The sequence below is a fragment of the Sminthopsis crassicaudata genome, chromosome 2 (genome assembly GCF_048593235.1).
Source record: "Sminthopsis crassicaudata isolate SCR6 chromosome 2, ASM4859323v1, whole genome shotgun sequence".
Classification (NCBI taxonomy): domain Eukaryota; kingdom Metazoa; phylum Chordata; class Mammalia; order Dasyuromorphia; family Dasyuridae; genus Sminthopsis; species Sminthopsis crassicaudata.
In genome coordinates, this window is record NC_133618.1 from 535,958,795 (window position 1) to 535,977,196 (window position 18,402).

Here is an 18,402-nt window from a genome sequence, read left to right on the forward strand (position 1 = left end):
TTAATCTTAAAAGTAGCAAACATTCTAATATAATAAATAATTTACCTGGAGCAACAAATTGTTTAACATTGGTGAATCTAGACTTATCAGCCACATTAGTCATGAAGCAGCCCTTTGGCACAGTCCAATCATTAGACCGACTGTGCTTGTCCTTATCTTCTGCTGTTTCATAAACTTCAATGTGTGGGGGCTTCTCAGTTAGATTCTTGCTGTAATGACTTAAACCATACTGTGCAATCTGGATTGGATAGAAATAGCCTTGAGGTCCCCACTGGGTGGATAGTGGTACACCTATAAAATAGAGAAATAAAATGAACATGTTAAAACATTTAAAAACCACTTTTGAATCCTATTCCTCACTGTTTTATTATGGTGTTACCAACTTCCAATCAGTGATTCTGATAAAGAAAATCACTTTCTAAAAAAGTAAATTATGTTGTCTTTATAATTATTTAAATTAAACTGTTTTCTCTATGATATTTAACTGTTGATAATATTACAGCACTACTTAAAAATTAAGTGATCTTTTAAGAGCTCATCATTTCTTCCTGAGGATTATTATTCCTATCCAGAGATAGGATTCAGCTTCATACATTTAAAATTTTGTGAATGGAAGCAAATATCTAATTTTACCAAAGATATTCATAAAACTTTACACATGAAATTTTATTGGATGTCAAATGTATCATCAATTTCAAGATATGGTCTAATAATTAAACATATCAGTTGATGATTAAAATATTTGCTAAAAAAATGTTAAGTCATGTTCAAGGAATTTAAAAGACAAAGAATGGACCTTGCCCATAAACACTTGTTTTTTATAAAAGGTCCTTGAAAAATTATTTTTAAAAATAATGACATTTAAATAAAACATATGAGGATGGGTAAGAAAATGCATCTTAACTGTAATATTCAATTTTTAAGTTAAACATTTAAATGTATATATTCTACATAACATGAAATAATATGGAGTGCTATGTAAATATTTAGTGCTTCCATCACTATAATTCCTTAAAAACATGACACATTGATAAAAATGTGCTACATATGCTAATCCATATGTGATTTCTATGAGGAAGTTACTCTAAGAAGGGAGCTCTTAGGCATTAAACTTTCTGGACAATATTAGCATAAAGCAGAAGTTGGTGATTAACAGTTCTCATTATTTAGTGATTAAACTTAGAAGTCAAATTCAGGTTTGAAAAAGGAAGTAGAATGGATAGAAGATGAACAAAGCATCAAGTCCCATATTTCAGATTACTGCTCAACTTGTTCTGATAGTCTCGGGTCCATTTTTTGCTAATATGGAAGAGGAGAGCCAATGCTATATTACTTCTATCTATTCTAAGTTTCCAAGGAAGAAAAAAGGCTTTTAATAGCATATAAAAGTTGACTTCTCTTCTTTAAAAGGAGATTGTGTTCTTTGTAGATATCAAAAACGCAAAGAAATAGTTCTTAAATACTATTATCAGAGAGATATCTTTCTGGCTCCAACAGTAAATTGCTAATGGTAACAGAATTGCTTGGGGATGATTTTCAGTATCACTTCCAAGAAAAACTTTTAGTTTTAAGGAAATTCATAATAAATCATAATATGTAAATCCAGGCATATGTTATGATCTAGTGCAAGCAGACTTCTGTTTTCTTACTCCCAAAGTAGATTTTTCTCAAAGTTCAGCTGAACCTGTTAAATGTCTGGACCTTAATTAATCATAATATAATTTTATGCAAACTCTATTAAAGACTGGTTGCTCATTTGTAAATCATACTATCTATTTGAGAAGATCATTGTGAAGAAAATGCACAAAAGATCTTAAGGCACTATAGGGATGTGAATTATCATCATTATCATTCTACTGCATAGATGTCTGGGTTCTCAACAGTGCAAACCTGTATGGATGGACAGCAAGAATTAGTGACACTGAAATGAGCAAATGTGCCATCTAGTGGCAGCCCAACTCAAATTTCAGATGGATTGGTGCTAGTTTTCTAAAAGGTACAAAGAATGTTTTCCAAATCTAGAGAATGTTTTTAGTTTATTGTCTATGAAAGAGAAAACAAATTTAAGTCAAAGAGATCTTCGAGATCGCCTAATTGATCTTCATTTAAAGATTAAGAAAGCATGGCCTCTGTTACATCATTTTAAAGATAATTAATGGATTAGTAGGAGTTCAAAAGTTTGTTTCAGTTACCTTTTGGCTGAACAATTTTGATATGGTAAAAGTAAAACACTAAGGAAACATAAGAAAGCCAAAAAAGTTCCACAACTACTTTGCTTACAAAAGGAAAGTATCTTTCTTCAATATGGCTAATAAATTAGATTTGAAAAGTAATTTTAGAAGTTCACAAATCATCAATGAAAAGACTTACCTCCAAGTAACCCTCTTGTTCTGTTTATTAATGAGGAAAGACTAAGTGCTTTTTGCACTGAGTAACTCTTAATCTACATAAAAGTGATCAATAAATACAATTTAGGAGATAGAAAATGATTCTGCAGTAAAGATAGAATAAGGAATTATTTGTCTCCTACTATTTCATAACTGTTGATTGACTTATGTATGATTGACTTACAAGTGATAATACTTAAGGTTTGGTCCTTCTTTTCAAAACAACTCACAAACTACTTAGGGAAAACAGAGCCATGAAATGATTGTGGACAATATCAGACAGTTTCTAAGTATATGATATAACTGACAGTTCAAAGGAAATGGAACAGGATAGAAGTCAGGAAAGAATTAATAAGAGGAAGATGGACCTGATGGAGGCTTTGAAGCTCTGCAAGCTTTGGTTAGACAGATAAAAATGGAAAGGGCATCCCATGTTTATAAAGGGTCTAGTCTGGCTGTCTCATAAATGATGTATATGAGTCCTAATAAGTTAGAAAGGCTGAGGAGATGAAGGCCATGTCATGGGGATCTTGAAAGGTGACAGAAAATTACCTCTGATACAAGAGAAAATGGGGGGAAACCATAGAAGATTCCTGAAGAAGTGAGTAACACAATTAAACCAATGATGGGGCAAAATAAGTTCAGAAATAATATTTAGCAATTTTTTAAAAAATGAAAAAAGATACTATGTGAATATAAAACATGCATCATCACATCTTTAAGGAAAGGAACATTAATATTTTTCAAGAATCAGTGACAATACCAAATATGGAGCTTCAAGCCTAGCAGTTTCCAATCCCCACTATGGATTAAAAGTGGGGACCCAATATTGAACTGTCAATGATTTAAGTTATATATCATATACTTGCTTTATTAACCTAAAATATAAAATTTAATTTGAAAAAATTTAATAGGCTTTTACTAAGTGCCTACTATGTGCCAGCCAATGGGTTAAATGATTTACAAATATTATCCCATTTTTTCCTTACAACAACATTGGGAAATAGAGTCAACCATATAAACTGGCTCTCATTCAATTTTTTTTCTGAAGATTCACAGCTAAACACTAACATGTTTTAAACACAATTCTATTTTTATCAAGTTTTTCATTAATATCCTAATAATTTAATCTAATTATTAATTTTTTAGGGTTGCAAAAGAATGTAGTTCTTTCATTCTTATTCTTTTATTATTTGGCATAAGTAAATTTCCCAGTTACCTTGTTTTTTCCTTTTAAAAATTGTCTAAACTCCTCTAATTGATCATATACTAGCTATTTACACCAAGGCTTCTTAAACTGTTTCTGCTCATGATCTCTTTCTGTCTGGGAATTTTTACACAACCCCATCTTGAATCTGAGGTGTTTCTGGACTGCCTTTGTGCTGGACAGTGCAGTGCATACATTCAGGTTCAAAACTAAAGTGGCAATGAAGTCACTCAATGCAACAGGGGGCAGGGTTGCCAGAAATACCCTGGATTCATTACCTGTTTGATTTCGAATTAATTTTTGGCTGTAGTGTCCATAAACCTTTTACTGTTGCCAAATTTTTTGCCAACCCTACATTCAGTTATGAGACACCCCCATATGAAGTCTTGATTCAGTATGACCAAATCCTTTCCTAACTGATCTAGAAATAAACACGATGCTGGAACAGGCAATCATTTGTTTTGAGAACAATGGGATGGTAACTATAGTAAGTGCTGAAAATAGAATAGTATACAGGAATGCTCAGATACTTCTCATGTACCTAAAGAATATTCCATTCAGTTGGAGGGGATATGGGAAAACTGGAATATTGATGCACTATTGGTGGAGTTGTGAACGGATCCAACCATTCTGGAGAGCAATTTGGAATTATGCTCAAAAAGTTATCAAAGTATGCATATCTGTTGATCCAGCAGTGTTACTGCTGGGCCTGTATCCCAAAGAGATCTTAAAAGAAGGGAAAGGGACCAAAATGTTTGTGGCAGCCCTCTTTATAGTGCCCAGAAACTGGAAACTGAGTGGATGCCCATCAATTGGAGAATTGACTGAATAAGTTATGGTCTATGAATGTTATGGAATGTTATTGTTCTGTAAGAAATGATCAGGAGGATGAATACAGAGAGGTTTGGAGAGATGTACATGAACTGACGCTGAGTGAAATGAGCAGAACCAGGAGATCATTATATACTTCAAGAACAATACTGTATGATGACCAATTCTGATAGACATAGCCCTCTTCAACAATGAGATGAATCAAATCAGTTCCAATTGAAGTGTAATGAACAGAACCAGCTACACTCAAAGAAAGAACACTGGGAAATGAGGGTGGACCACCACATAGCATTTACACTCTTTCTGTTATTGTTTGCTTGCATTTTTGCGTTCTTTCTAAATCCAATCTTTCCTGTGTAACAAGATAACTGTATAAATATGTATACTTATATTGTATTTAACATATACTTTAACATGTATGGGACTACCTGCCATCTAGGGAAGGGCTGTGGGGAAGGAAGGGAAAAGTTGGAACCGAAGATTTTGCATAGGTCAATGTTGAAAAATTACCCATGCATACGTTTTATATATAAAAAGCTATAATAAAAAATAAAATTATAAAAAAAATAAAGATCCAGGTTTATCATTTAAAAAAAAAAAAAAGAATATCCCATTCAAAGTAGAAGAGGAAGGAGCAGAAAATGCAGTTCAGGAGTGTGTGTGTAGGGGGGTGATTCTGGTTGGTAAAAAGAATATTAAATTATTCCCATATTCTCTGAGTATATAAATAATACATAGAGGGGGAAGGAGGCAAGATGAATAGAGATGACTCCTCAGAGATCAAAGCCTAGTCACAGCTAGCTAATCTGTTGGGAGAGAAAGCTTTCTGATTGTCACTATCTGATTTGAGTATCAAACAATTGGCCAAATGCTGTTACCACAGGATTGGGCTACAATGTGTTAATGATGTCTGGAAAACGCTGACAACAATATTTAGGGAGATATTTATGTCTGCAAGCACTTTCATGCTTTCTGGAAAAGAATAGATTGAACAAAATTTAACATTTTCTAATGATTCATAGCCATCATTTGATTAATTACCATACTATACTACAAAGCTGCACTCATGAATTGACTGCTCAGATATGCAGTAATATGATCCCTACACCAAGCAGATCACCAGGCTTTTAGAGTTCTTGCACCTGCTTTTAAAAAATAATTTTCCTTGCTTCTAAGTTACAAGGTGCACCTCCCCCCAGATGGCCATGTGCCTAGCTTTAAATATCAGTCCTACCTATCTCCTTCTAATAAACTTCAATTCTTCTGTGGGAGAGGGAATCAGGCAAGCAACTTCAGAACTATGTCTATCTAAATATGTAGCAGGAGGCTCTGAGTGAGTGCCTAAGTAGCTCTCTTATGAGTCAAGTGTATATAAACATTATTTTAGAGGTTTAAACTTAATGACGTCTCTTATTAATACTCAGAGGATTAAAAAAAAAAGTTCTTTTTGGATCCTTAGCTATTATCCACAGAGTCAAGATTGCTGGATAAGTGATTTCAGAAATGAGCTGTAACTACTGCAGTGTTTTCTGGAGAGGGGAGGGAGAAAAAAAGAAAGGGACAAAAGAAGGAAAGGAAAGCAGGGAGGAAAAAAATGGTTCCTTTTTTTGTCAGGCATTGCCCTTGCTAGATTCATAAGATTAAGATGGAAAATTCCTTTAAAATCTTGTTTAAATCCCTCACTTTACAGATGAGGAAACTGAGGCTCAAATTTCAATCACTGCTCCAGAAGAATAAGTGGCAGAGCAAAGACTTGAACCTAGATCTTTAACTCCAAATCTGATACCCTTTTAAATTATATCATGCTGCCTCTTTAAGAAAGTGCTACAATGAGCCAGAATTTTAGATTTGAGCTAATAAACAACATCGCCTCTCTGGGGGGGGCTGTCAAATAGGAGAATGCCATAATGAAAGCACTATTTTAGGATGATTAATCTGGCAGGGATTTGCAGGAATGGGAAGGACTAGATACAGGGAGGTCACTTAGGAATAATATGGTATTTTAAAATTTACAAACATTATTTACATCATTATTCTATTTAAAGCTTTACAAGGAGTCTCTGAGATAGGTACTAAACGCTTATGACATCTATTTTCCAGATGTGAAAAAAAAGGCTTACAGAGGTTGCAGTTACAAAGCTGGCATAAGGAAGTTACTGCAGTAATTCAAGCACAATATAATGACAGCCCAAGCCAGGGATTTCTAACTGCTTTTTTATGTAATGATTTCAGGAAGTAACAAGATTCTTCTTGACCAAAAAAATGTCTATCACTCTCTCACCCCTTTGGCAGTCTGGTAAAGCCTATTCTATGGGCACCTTCTAAAAATGTCTCTTAAATGCATAAAAATATATTTGGATTACAAAAGAAACCAATTATCTTGAAATACAGTTATCAAAATACAAGAAAACTCAAATTTACAAGTCCTAGGTTAATAAGAACATTTGGTCTACGCTAGATTTGTGGGGAGTAAAAATGAAAAGGAGGGCCCAATTCCCACGAGTCATTCTGAATGTATTAAGGACCTTTGGCATTGTGGACTAGCACAAAACAGAAGGCCTAGAAGTAGTTAGGAAGCTTTGGATTCAGGTCTTGTCTCTGACAAATATACAAGCTATAAAACCATCAACATATATCACTTAACATCTCAGTTATCCTAACCAATTCTTTTAAAAAACACTAGTTGGAAGAACTTCCTTTAATAGAGATTTGGGTTTCTATGCCTGAAGTTAGTTATATTGAATAAAAACACTTGGTTTAGGGGAAAAGAAAAATATCCAGTAATTAAAAAGTTTTTGGTGAAGATCCGAAGGAAATGGTGAATGGTTTTAAAAATTTTGAGCTTATGGCTGTGGAAGACCAGGAGGCATGTCTGATCAAAATAAGGAAAAGTAGAAAATCATTTCCTGCTGTAGGGAAGATTACAGTTCAGTTTCTGACATTTTCAGTGATGCTAGGGAACATGTAACTAGAAATATCTTCTTATTGGAGACTAGGAATATAGGAAGCTGAATTGTGAGATGGGAGATCAGGGCTAGATGAAAGAGAATGATTTCTTTGATTTTTATTTGAATTCATACTTACTCAGGTCAACTAGAATTTTGTAATATGATATTTTCTGCCAAGTACCAAAAAGCTCCTTTCACTTTGACTCTTCTTTTCTCCCACTTCCTACCACTATTTTCATAAAAAAATATGGGGGGCCTCTCACCCCCTCCAAACAAAGCAGAAATCTATCCTTTTCCCCAATCTGCCAAGGGCCTATATGTTTTTCAAGATGACAACAACCTAATCTAATAAACAAATTCTACATTTTAACAGTGGCCTTCTGGAAACATAAAACCTGAGCTCAAAGAAGTGATTTATAGAATGTGAACTTCAGGTCTCAGTAACAGACATTTTTTGGTTCACGTTTGGTTCTTGTTATTTCCTGAAATCATATCATGTAGACGGCTACCTAGGGTTCTATTTTAATCTGAGGGAAGAATTCTTTTTCTCTATGACTGTTGAAAAGACTGAAGGCCAAACATCCTTTAGTTCCTGTTGAATTAAAACAGGTGGTTTCCCATGTCCCAGAAGAATTAGGCAGTGACACTAACCTTCCACACCACTTATGCACTTGACTCTATCTCGGACTTCCACATTGTAGCCTTCAAAGGACATGAACACTCCATCAGGGTGATAAGGCGCTCTCTGTGCGTAGACTTTGGAATAACTGTGAGAGAACTCAAACCGATCATAGCCGTCATACTGGACCATCTTCCCATAAACTTCAAAGTACTTCTCTACCCAAGAGAAGGGGAGGAAGATCTCATTTCCCTCTCGCCTTCCTTTAATTGTGTGTTCATCATTTATCAGACAGTCAATCTCTTCATACTTGAGTCCCAGAACTCTGTTGCCCTGGCTGTTAAAGCCTCCAACTACAGGGGGAGCTTTCTGCTGCTCCTGTGGGGATGCTTCCTCTGGCTGCTGCCTGGCTGCATGGTTCACGCTATCGTCACTCTCAGAAGCTGCTGCTCTTTTTTCTAATCCGTCTGGTCTCAGACCTTTATTCCAGTTTCGTGGAAACTGAATAGCCTTATCACTGGAACACTTATTCCACAGCAGGACTGTGACCAACGTGAAGAGCGCACAGATGACAATCAAAGTCTTGTAGTTGACCCGAGCTGCCAAGCAACGCATATTCAGACCATATCTAATGGAAAAGAGAAAAAGAAAAAATCCATAAGACAGTGAGTAGATAATGTGATCAGATTATAATTATTAGACAATTTTACAGTGTTATGCGCTTCCTGACAGAGAAGTGACAAACTCAAGACACAGTGTCTTATATATAAAACTTTTTGGATATGGCCCATGAGAGAATTTGTTTTGTTTGACAATGTGTATGCTTTATGAGTTTTATTTTCCCCTTCACTCCCTTCTACTCTTTTATGGAGAGAGAGAGAAAATAAATATCAATTGAGTATTTTTAAAAAAAAATCACCATTTACATGGGGAAAGTGATGGAGAACTATATCCAGGCTGACTTCATATAAATCTATAGGTCCAAACAATCTCAAAGTTATAGAAGAAAGAAACCTGGAAAGTCTGGTCGTGGCTCTGTCAATAATTAGTCTATGTTACCTCGAATAAATCAAACTCTCTGATTTTCAGTTTATCTGTAAAATGATGCGTTAAACTAGATGATCATTCAGATCCTTGCTGAAATAAAATTTTGTGATCCTAAAGAACATTTTCCTAGCTCTCTTCTATTCAAATTAAAACTAGTAGGCAGCTGGGAGAGTAAGAGGAAAGGAATTAAATTTATTTTTCTAAATTGCAGCAAAGCAAAAATGTTTTCTCAATGAAAAGCTAAGCTAATCAATTAGCACGTATTTATTAGGTGCCAAAGGGCAACAAGGTCGCATATATATGAGTTCAAATACAGCCTAAGACACTTACACTAGTAATACTATGTAACTCTGGGCAAGTCACTTAACCCTATGTGCCTCAGTTTCTTCATCTGCAAAATGAGCTGGAGAAGGAAATGACAAATTATTCTAGTACCTTTGCTAAGAAAATTCTAAATGTGGTCTTTAAGAGTCAGACACAACTCAATAACAATATTAGGTACCTATTATATGCCAGACACTGTATGAAATGTGGATGAAATAAATGGCTTCCCCTAAGAAGCTTCCTCATATGGGAATATTTATTGTTATCAACATTTTGTTGACCATGCAAATAAACTTTCTAAAATTTATACAGGATGCATATTTTTTCATATCAAAGAATAAAATACTTAGGCAATTTGGAAAACATGTACCATATTTCATCTAGTAGTTAACATTTCTTATTGTATATCATGATTCTATTAGTATGTTATTACTCTGAACACATCCTTGTCCTCTACATTCCTGGGGAAATTAGCCAAGCTATTGGACTAGAAGGCAGCTAACTATACTACCAAAGATCCAAGGCCACCAGACTGAGAAGTTATTAGGAAATATAAGGAGAAACCATAGAGGGGCATTTTTTGAGCCTAAAAGCACAAATTTCACCCACAGGCAAGAGAACAAGGCAGGAACTCTAGAATAGGGTGGGCTGGGTTCTTTGACTTATTTTGTAGCTAAAGCTCAGAACAGGGGGTGGAGAGATGGCTAAGAAAGGCCAGGCCATAGGGCACTGAATGGGACTGCTGGTTGCCCAAAGTAGAATCTTGAATCTAAACCTTAGCCTAAGACATAGTTAGGCCAGGAGCACAGAGCTGATCCTGCTGAGCCTTTCAGCTCTCTGACTAGGGTGAGGGGCAACCACTCTTTGCCAAAGAACCATCTAAAAACAAAACTGCTGCTCTGCTGCCTTGACTCAAACCAGGATCTGGAACCTGGATAGTCCAGGAGACCAGCAATCAAACTGAGTTCTTGATCTAACTGCAAAGAGCTTGATGAAAGTCTGTATCCTTGTAGCTCAAGCCAGTACTGTGATTCTTAAAGAGCAAAGTACTCAATATGTATAGAAAAGATAAGAAGGCCAGATTCAGAGAAAGCTATAACAGTCCCACCAGATATGTGCAGAGCCTGGTCTTTAAAAGACTCAAGTCCCAAGCCAGGGAGGAAGACTGAACAAAAAAAAAGATAAAGAGCTATTTTGAAGCTAAGGATGCCCAATATAAAAACTCAGACTTTGGATAAACTTTGGATAATTCCAAAATGCATACAAGCAAACTAAAATTCTTCTAAGTTATATGATTTTTTTTTTAAGTTCTTGAAACATCTTCATAAGATTTTCCCTCCATTTATATTTGGTGGTCTTGAGGGCTTACAAAGATTAAAAAAAAAAACTTCTAAAAAATAAACTTAATAGATTTATTATTCTCCAGAAAAAATTAAGTTAACTATTGACTACTATCAATGCAAATCAAACATTTTTAGATGCCAATTTTGTGTTCAACACTATAGTCGGCATTATAGTACCTTTCACTAATGAAGTTTACAACAATGCAGAGGGATAAAATATACAGAAATCAATAGAATATAAAGTGGAACTTAAATATACTAGAAGAAAGTAGTAGTTGAGCAGAGAGTAAAGAAGGTAGGGTTTTAAGAATAATAACATTTGAGCTGGGTCTTGAATGATGGATATAATTTCAACACTTAGAATGGTGGGTAAAAAGAAGAGAGCTATTCTGAGAATGGACAAAAATTTGGAAGCAGGACAATATGGGGCAGGGACCCTATGAATGGCGAGTAGTCTGGACTGGCTGAAGCATTAAACTATACAGATATAAATAGTGTGAAATGAGGTTGGAAAGGAGGTGGCGTCAGATTTTAGAGGACTTGAACAAAGGCAAAAGCACATGGGCTTGAATTTGGCTGGCATTAGGGAGTCACCGAAGTAACAGATTTGCTTGGTTCTGGAGAGCAGCAGTAATTGGTTCTGTTTAAGTGAGTGAAAGTTACAGGGATGGAGATTATGGTTCCAATATAGGAAAAAACTTTTGCTAATAATTAAAACTGTTCAATAATGGAATGGATTGCCAATCTCCATCTCCAGAAGTCTTTAAACAGAGACCACTCGTAAGGGACACAAATATTATTTCTTTATAAAATGGAGACAAAAAGTTCAAATGAAATCTCTCCTCTCTTAAAAAAACAAAAACCAACAACCCAAGAACATTAAGAAAACATGCAAAATAAAACAAATCCCTTATGAACAATTTTCAGACAAAGAAATTGAAACTATTTATAGTCACATGAAAAGGTGTTCCAAATCACAAATAGTGATTTGGAACACTATTGATCAGAGAAATGCAAATTAAGACAACTCTGAGATACCACTACACACCTCTCAGATTGGCTAAAATGACAGGAAAAGACATGAATGAATGTTGGAGGGGATGTGGGAAAACTGGGACACTGATACATTATTGGTGGAGCTGTGAAAGAATCCAACCATTCTGGAGAGCAATTTGGAACTATGCTCAAAAAGTTATCAACTGTGCATACCCTTCGATCCAGCACTGTTTCTACTGGGCTTATATCCAAAGAGATCTTAAAGGAGGGAAAGGGACTCACATGTGCAAAAATATTTGTGGCAGCCCTATTTGTACTGGCAAGAAACTGGAAACGGAGTGGATGCCCATTAATTGGAGAATGGCTGAATAAGTTATGCCATATGAATGTTATAGAATATTATTGTTCTGTAAGAAACAACCAGCAGGATGAATACAGAGAGGGTTGGAGAGACTACATGAACTGATGCTAAGTAAAATGAGCAGAACAGATCATTATATACGGCAACAACAAGACTATATGACAGTCAATTCTGATGGACATGGCTCTCTTCAATGAGATGATTCAAACCAGTTCCAATGATCTTGTGATGAACACCCAGAGAGAGGACTGTGTGGGAGCTGAGTGGGGACCACAACACAGCATTTTTACTCTTTCTGTTGATGTTTACTTGCATTTTTGTTTTCTTCTAAGGTTTTTTTTTTCCTTTCTAGATCCGATTTTTCTTGTGCAGCAAGATAAACTGTATAAATATGTATACACATATTGGATTTAACACGTATTGGACTACCTGCCATTTAAAGGAGGGGGTAGAGTGAAGGAGAGGAAAATTTGGAACAAAAGGTTTTGCAAGGGTCAATGTTGAAAAATTACCCACGCATATGTTTTGTCAATAAAAAGTTATAATAAAATAAATTTTAAGAAATGAAACAGATCCTTGCCTCATATAAAATTTTTTTTTCAGAATTTGTTTCAGGAAGGGAACTCTTCCAACTACATGAGTGTATAAAGTGTTTTAAGCAACAGTGACATAAAATCTGTACGTAATGAATAAGAATTTGACGGTGGAGTGGTAGATTAGAAGGAGAGGCAAGATTAGTTAAAGTCAAAATTAAAGTCAAAACTTGCACTGACAAGGTAGCAAAGGAACAGGAAAGTTTATCATGACAATGAGGTTGCCAAAAGTCAGAAGTTATATTTTACTACACAGAATAACATAAAAGTAAACACAATGTAAAGGTATTTAGATTTCAATCGATGACTTCAGGTTAACTACAGTAATGAATATAAATGTATTAAATTATTAAAGTAAGTATAAACCTATGACAATTATATGGTAATCAGGTGACTTTTACAAGGGGATAATTTCACATCTCTGTCTTACGTTATTCATTACTTATTCACTCACTTATTAATTTATTCATAAACATGATTCTCATTTTATGTTTGTGTGTGTATATGTATGTGTATGTGGGGAGGGGGGTATCGGAGAAGATTTTATTCCAATATCCCAAACTCTCTCAGATCTTATATAACATTAAGATTTGGCAAGATGACTAAAATATAGAAATGAAGATGTAGATTTGAAAAGAAGAGATTAAAGGAGAGTAGTAGAATAGCCTCGAATAAGAAGATTGTAAGGATTTTCCCTGGGTTCAAGTATAATCCTTAGAAATGAGAAAAATTCTACCAGCTTCAAAATGACTGATTTTAGCCCAACTCTCAGAATTCTTCTTTGTTTAAACCTTTCATTTTAGACTGATTGTCTTATTTCGCAGGCTGTCTGAAAAGTGGCAAAGATTGACTTTGGTCTATATAAGCAAATAGATCTTTGAGTTCTGGGCTGTGCATTAGATTTACTTATCTGTATACATTATGCTTCCCAATAACAGCATATAAGCTTTTTGAGGGCAAGGACAATTTTATTTTGATTATGTAACTGCAGTATGTAGCACAGTACCTCATACATAATATACTTAATGTTTAGATTTAAATTTTGTAAAAATTATCCTATACAAAATGGAAAAAAAAACTCTGGCGTTTGTTTTTGACGATTCTACAATAATTACTGTATCATTCATATAATACAATAAGCATTTATTAAGGGTTTATGTGCTAGGCACTATGCCAAGTGCTAGAAATACTAAGACAAAAAATAACATAGTCCCAAAACAGTTCCTTCCCTTAGGTTTTTCATGTCATGTGAGAGAAAACGATATATATCAAGAGGCATATAAGTAAGTGGTTGCTATAGGTAAAGTGAATGACTTGCCCAGTGTTACAAATAAAAGGCAGAACATGGATTTGAATCCAAGTCTGAAAACTTCTTTTTTATTCTTTGTGATAAGGAATAACCTCAACAGAGAGGAGGAATGGTTTTGGAAACATGGATAATGAAAAAACAAAAGATCAATTTGAACTTTCTATTACTAATTTCTTTAAATGTCTTAAGTATATGCAAATGTAATACTTATTATTTTCTCTATCTCTTCACCCAGTGAACTGAGATCTCCCATAGAAGAATTACTGAAAGAAACAAATAAGACATTATAAGATGAGGGGTGAGTGTGATCTGCTCCCATATCAAAGAGATACATTCAAATATAGAGAATCATAGGTATTTGAAGGAATCCTTGAAGGCCTTCCAGTCCAACTAATACATCCTCTACAGTATCTCTAATGGGTAAACTAGCCATCCACATGTTTTGTTTAAAGAAATCCCATTATTGTTTAGTTGTTTTTAGTCGTGTATGATTTTTCATACTCCCTTTGGAAGTTTTCTTGGCAAAAATATTGGAGTGGCTTGCATTTCTTTCTCTAGCTCATTTTACAAATGAGGAAACGGAAGCAAATACAGTGTAGTGACTTTTTCAGGGTCACATAGCTATTAAGTGCCAGAGGCTGAATTTCAACTCATGCCTTCCCAATTCCAGGAGTTTCCAGAAGGAAATTAACTCTGTATATAGGGACAGCCTAAGCCATTTCTTTCTGGACAGCTCTAATTTCAAAGAAGTACTTCTTGATAATGAATTTTGAAGCCTGTTTAAATTATTGATCACACAACCATAGAATTTTAGATCTGAAGGGGAATTTTGTTTAAACCAGCTCTCCAGTTTTAGAAGTGAAGAAATAAAAGTTCAAATAAGACTAAGGAAGGGTCTTTTTGATTTTGCCCTTGCAGCTCTAGGATTTGGTACATAGTAGGTATTTAAATGCTTGTTTAATTGAACTGAAGAAACCAAGATCAATAGTGATAATTCCCAAATAGCAGTATTTGTGGTAACTGAGGGAATCCTTATATCAATTTTAAAAAATACTGTCATAATCAATGACCTTATGGTACCAATATTATCAAACTAAAAAGTCCTAGTGAAAGTATTTGACTATGATCCACATAAATTTTCAACAAAGGACCCCCCCCAAAAAAAACACCCTGATATTTATAAGTGAGATTCTAACATAACTTAAAACACTCTTAGTCAAGGTTATTTTAACAAATCTCTAATGGAATCAATGAATTATGTCTCACCGATTTTATGTTTCTATACTAAAGCACCATCTGGGCATCTCAAATTAGACATTAAAATGGTACATATCCTATTTTCTAAGGTCTAGTTTACTATAAGCTTTTAGTGAATATCAATTTCTATATAATTGCATTTTATGCAAATGTTAACAAAATAATAAATCCAATTTTGTACATTAGCAGATAATTTTAAATGATTATGCTTTTAAGATGACCTCAACAAATAAGCTTTATTTATTTTATTTGTGGGAAGTAGTATTTTCAACATACTTTGGTCAAAACAATAAAAAAAACACATTTTAGTGAAACCATCTGTAGTGAGAACACTATCAGCATAATCTTATATAGTTAAGATGACTAATCATCGAAAATGATTAAGTATTATTCTTTATGTATAACAGGTTCCAAACATAATTTCATTTCTGAATCAGGAGGCCAAGAACCCATGGGCATTTTTATTATCAATAAAATTTGTAAAAGAGATAAATCCTAAAAGGTTATAGGTATCAACACAAGCCTAATATTTTGAAATGGTAAAATTCTTATCCTTTGTCTTTAAATAATCCCAGCAGTAGTGTGGTATACGAGTGGATCATTTAATTTTTCTGTCCATTATTTAATGTCTATTCTATCACTATCTGTTTAATAATTTTCATACTAACCATTATGGAAAATCAAGATAGTGCATGATAGTCTCTCTTCAAGATGGTGAGATGAGTGGACAACAGAAAAAGTCCAGTTCTCTGATAGACATTCTAGGAAAATATTTAAAAAGGAGGGGGAAAAAGATAAAGGGGAAAAAAATTCACCATCCCAAAAATGATCAAGAAAATCAAGGGGAAAATTACAGTGAATACATTTTAGCAGTTTAGGTCTATACAAAGAAACAATAATAAGTCTGAAAGGCATCAAGAAAGGGATCTGGATAGAAAAACCTAATCTGGTGCGCATACTCAGAAGTCTTCCAGCTTAGAAAACAAAGGATATCAGGGTAGCTAAGGCTGGAAATTATGGATCAAATTGCAGCACAGAATCTAGTTAAAGATTCCTGGAGCCTGCATTGGTGATCATCCTACTGTGAATCAAGGATCAGAAGCCTACAAGAGTCAGATTGTTAGAAAAGAAGGAAAGAAAGACAGACAGATAGACCGAGAGAGAGAGAAAAGAAAGAAAAAATGAAGGAGGAAAGAGGAAAGGAGGAAAGAAAGAAAAGAAGGAAGGAGAGAAAAAATATAAGAAATGAAGAAATAATGGAAATTATTAGAAATTGTTTTGCTTAATTACATACTAAAGTTCTGAATGAAATTAATGGATATCAAAAGTATATAAAAGAACCTGGATTAATAGAAAAAAAAACCCAAGAAATTAATCTCAGAAAAAAGAAACTGAATAAATGAACTTCAAAAGGGAGGGACAACCTTAATCCAATTGGATTCACAATTGATTCTATCAAATAATAAAGTTCAATTAACTCTAAAATTGCATAAATAAAATGTTTCCAAAAATAGGAAATAAGGGAATCCCACTGGCCAAATTACTCCTCTAAAAAGAAATAAAATATTAGTACTGACAGAGAGAGCAATTAGAAAAAGGCACTAAAGGCCAAATTCCTTGATATACATTAAAACTTTTAAATAAAATATTAGTAAAGAGTTTATATTAACACAGAAAACGATTGTACAATAAAACTAGGTTGGATTAATATCATGAATGAAGGGTTGGTTCAGTATCAGCCATATTAAAACAATGTTCAAAAGCACATCATTATATCAACCATTATATCACTATTATATATATGGGAAAAGTTTTGTTGCAAAAACATCCATTTTTATGAGGAAAATCACAAAGCAGATGAATAATGAACCTGTTATATGGTAAATAATATCTAAAACCACGATTACACATTATATGAAATGGAAACAAGCTAAGATAAGAATAAACCAAGAATATCTATTATCAACACTATTATTTGAGAATATTGGAGTTACTAACAATAACAATACAAGAAACAAATCAAAAGACTAAGAATAGGCAGAGGATGCAAAATGATCAATCTGCAGAGGATATGATCTGATTTTATGGGAGAGCCATAAAGTAGTATAGTGGTAAAAGAAAAGAAGGTCCAGGACGGAACCCTAAGGGATACCTACAATTAGAAGGTAACATTTATCTTTTGAAACAGATAACACAGGATTGTTGGAAGGGAATCTGTTATAATGAAACATTCTAGCTTCCTTCATCTTCATCACTACAGAAGAAATATCTTTCACTTCAGGGGGACCTAATATAAAATATTAACTATGTGGGATGATTTGGATAACTAAGGGTTTCCATTTAGCTCTATTACAAAAACATGACTAAAGATTGTTGAAAGGACCTTCACAAAAACCCATCACACCCCCTCCCTTCTGTAGTCTCCCTGGATTTTCCCAATGAAGTAGATGCTTTAGAAGATAATTAAAGCTTCGGTGTAGTTGAAGGGTCCCTAGTACTTTGTCACTTAATTTCTGGGTGTAGTTTTACAAGTACCTTTATAAACTGGCCATCAATTACTTAAAAAAAAAAATCAATCTCATGATTCAGGAACTATACCCAAACTTTGATGTAATCCCCCTCAGCCTATTTAGCAAAGTAGCAGTGATCTCTGTGATTTCTTCCTCTATTCCCAAAATGTCTTTTTATTGAATGCACTCTTTGCTCAGGCCATAACTACCCCAAAATCCTGCTTTAATTTTCAGTTTACATTTGTATGGTTGTATGGTCGGGGAGGCTAAGTCTGAAAGTCATATGGGTAGAAAAGAAAGCAGTATTAATTGCCTTTCAAATAAACTAGGCATAGTGTGGCAGATCTTAATAAGATGGTGGGGCAATAAATCAAATCTATCAATTCATTTCCTTTAGGTATTCCATCTTCCGTCTACCTCCCCCACTTTGCTGCTTAGACATTTTCAGTCTTGCCTGATTCTTTGTGATCCCATTTGGGGTTTTCTTGGCAAAGACACTACAGTAGTTTGTCATTTTTTTCTCCAGCTGACTTTACAGATGAGGCAACTAAGACAAACAGTGTTAAGTGATTTGCCCAGGTCACATAGCTAGTAAGTGTCTAGGGTCAAATTTGAACTCAGGTCTTCCTGACTCCAGGTCTGGTTGTCTATTCTGGCCACCCAGATGGCC

General features: G+C 34.4%; 1 protein-coding gene across 6 annotated transcripts in view; it reads right to left on the bottom strand.

The window, feature by feature from the left end:
- The window catches only part of GLCE (glucuronic acid epimerase), a 135,134-nt gene that overhangs the window by 11,955 nt on the left and 104,777 nt on the right, over positions 1-18,402 (bottom strand). For all 6 annotated transcript variants that reach the window (XM_074294697.1, XM_074294699.1, XM_074294701.1 and 3 more), the window contains 2 exons: positions 8,025-8,620; positions 46-291 (listed from right to left, as the gene is read on the bottom strand). In XM_074294697.1, coding sequence (XP_074150798.1) covers positions 46-291; positions 8,025-8,607 — 829 coding nt within the window. In that variant the 5' untranslated portion in view covers positions 8,608-8,620. The remainder of the gene's footprint in view (positions 1-45; positions 292-8,024; positions 8,621-18,402) is intronic.